The sequence below is a fragment of the Myotis davidii genome, unplaced genomic scaffold (genome assembly GCF_000327345.1).
Source record: "Myotis davidii unplaced genomic scaffold, ASM32734v1 scaffold223, whole genome shotgun sequence".
NCBI classification, from domain to species: domain Eukaryota; kingdom Metazoa; phylum Chordata; class Mammalia; order Chiroptera; family Vespertilionidae; genus Myotis; species Myotis davidii.
Genome location: NW_006294609.1, coordinates 2,972,423 through 2,973,771, shown reverse-complemented (window position 1 = coordinate 2,973,771; position 1,349 = coordinate 2,972,423). Strand labels below are relative to the sequence as shown.

At 59.2% G+C, this 1,349-nt stretch overlaps 1 protein-coding gene across 1 annotated transcript in view; it reads left to right on the top strand.

The window, feature by feature from the left end:
* The window catches only part of SETD1B (SET domain containing 1B), a 48,150-nt gene that overhangs the window by 6,131 nt on the left and 40,670 nt on the right, over window positions 1-1,349 (top strand). Inside the window, 1 exon segment of the mRNA XM_015567264.1 lies at window positions 9-482. Coding sequence (XP_015422750.1) covers window positions 9-482 — 474 coding nt within the window.

Here is a 1,349-nt window from a genome sequence, read left to right as displayed (position 1 = left end):
TCGGCTGGAGTCCCGAGCCCTGCGACAGCCCCGGCACCCCCACCCTGGAGTCGTCGCCTGCGGGGCTGGAGAAGCCCCACGACAGCCTGGACTCGCGCATCGAGATGCTGCTGAAGGAACAGCGAACCAAGCTCCCCTTCCTCCCGGAGCAGGACTCGGACACGGAGCTGCAGATGGAGGGCAGCCCCATCTCCTCTTCCTCCTCCCAGCTTTCCCCTCTGGCTCCCTTCGGCACCAACTCCCAGCCGGGCTTCCGAGGCCCCACGCCGCCTTCCTCACGCCCCTCCAGCACCGGCCTGGAGGACATTAGCCCCACGCCCCTGCCAGACTCGGATGAGGACGAGGAGCTTGACCTGGGGCTGGGGCCCCGACCCCCACCCGAGCCAGGCCCCCCAGACCCCACCGGTCTTCTGGGCCAGACAACTGAGGTGACGTTGGACCTGGCTGGAGACAGGACCCCGACCTCAGAGAAGATGGATGAGGTACCACCCTGTCTGTCCGTCTCTTGTCTGGGGTTGGTTTTGTCTGTCTGGTGTCTCCCTCCTTACCCCTTTGAAACATCCTCTCCTTGGACAACTAGCTAAGACATAGAAGCAACAGGGCTAGAGCAGCCAAAATAACAGGTCCGTCTGTAGAGCAGGGGTCCTCAAACTTAAACAGGGCCAGTTCACTGTCCCTCAGACCGTTGGAGGGCCGGACTATAGTTTAAAAAACAAACAAACTATGAACAAATTCCTATGCCCACTACACATACCTTATTTTGAAGTAAAAAAGAACGGAAACAAATACAATATTTGTATTTGCGTGTGGCCCGCGGGCCGTAGTTTGAGGACCCCTGTTGTAGAGAATTAAAAAAGGATGCGAAAAGCATGAGGCTGTGACTGAGCTGCTGGCCTGGCCCTTAGGTTCCCGAGTAGCCGTGGAGGGAAGGGAAGCGCGGCCTAGTTCTGTCGCGAACGGGAAGTCAAGCCTTCCTAGGGACCCATTCTGACTTGATCTTTGGTAGGAGTTTCCAGGTCCAGAGCGAATGGATTGTGGTGATGGTGTGGGCTCCCTTCTCTGTTGGGTGCCTTAGGGATGATCCAGGGCTGGTCCCGAGGCTCAGGAAGGTTGGGGAGAAGGGGGGAGCCCTGGAGCCCTGTCTCCTGCACCCGGTGCCTCCGGAAAGAAGGGGAACCACGGGCGGGCAGGCAGGGAGGGCATTGAAGTTTCCCTTCTCCCACTTTCCCTGGCTCCAGTAGTGAAGGAGTTAAGGGCTAGCGCAGGGCGAGGGCCACAGCCAGGAGCAGGCCAAGTTGTCCACCCTCCACCCTCTCCTCACCCATAGATCCTCTCCTGGGGTCTCATTG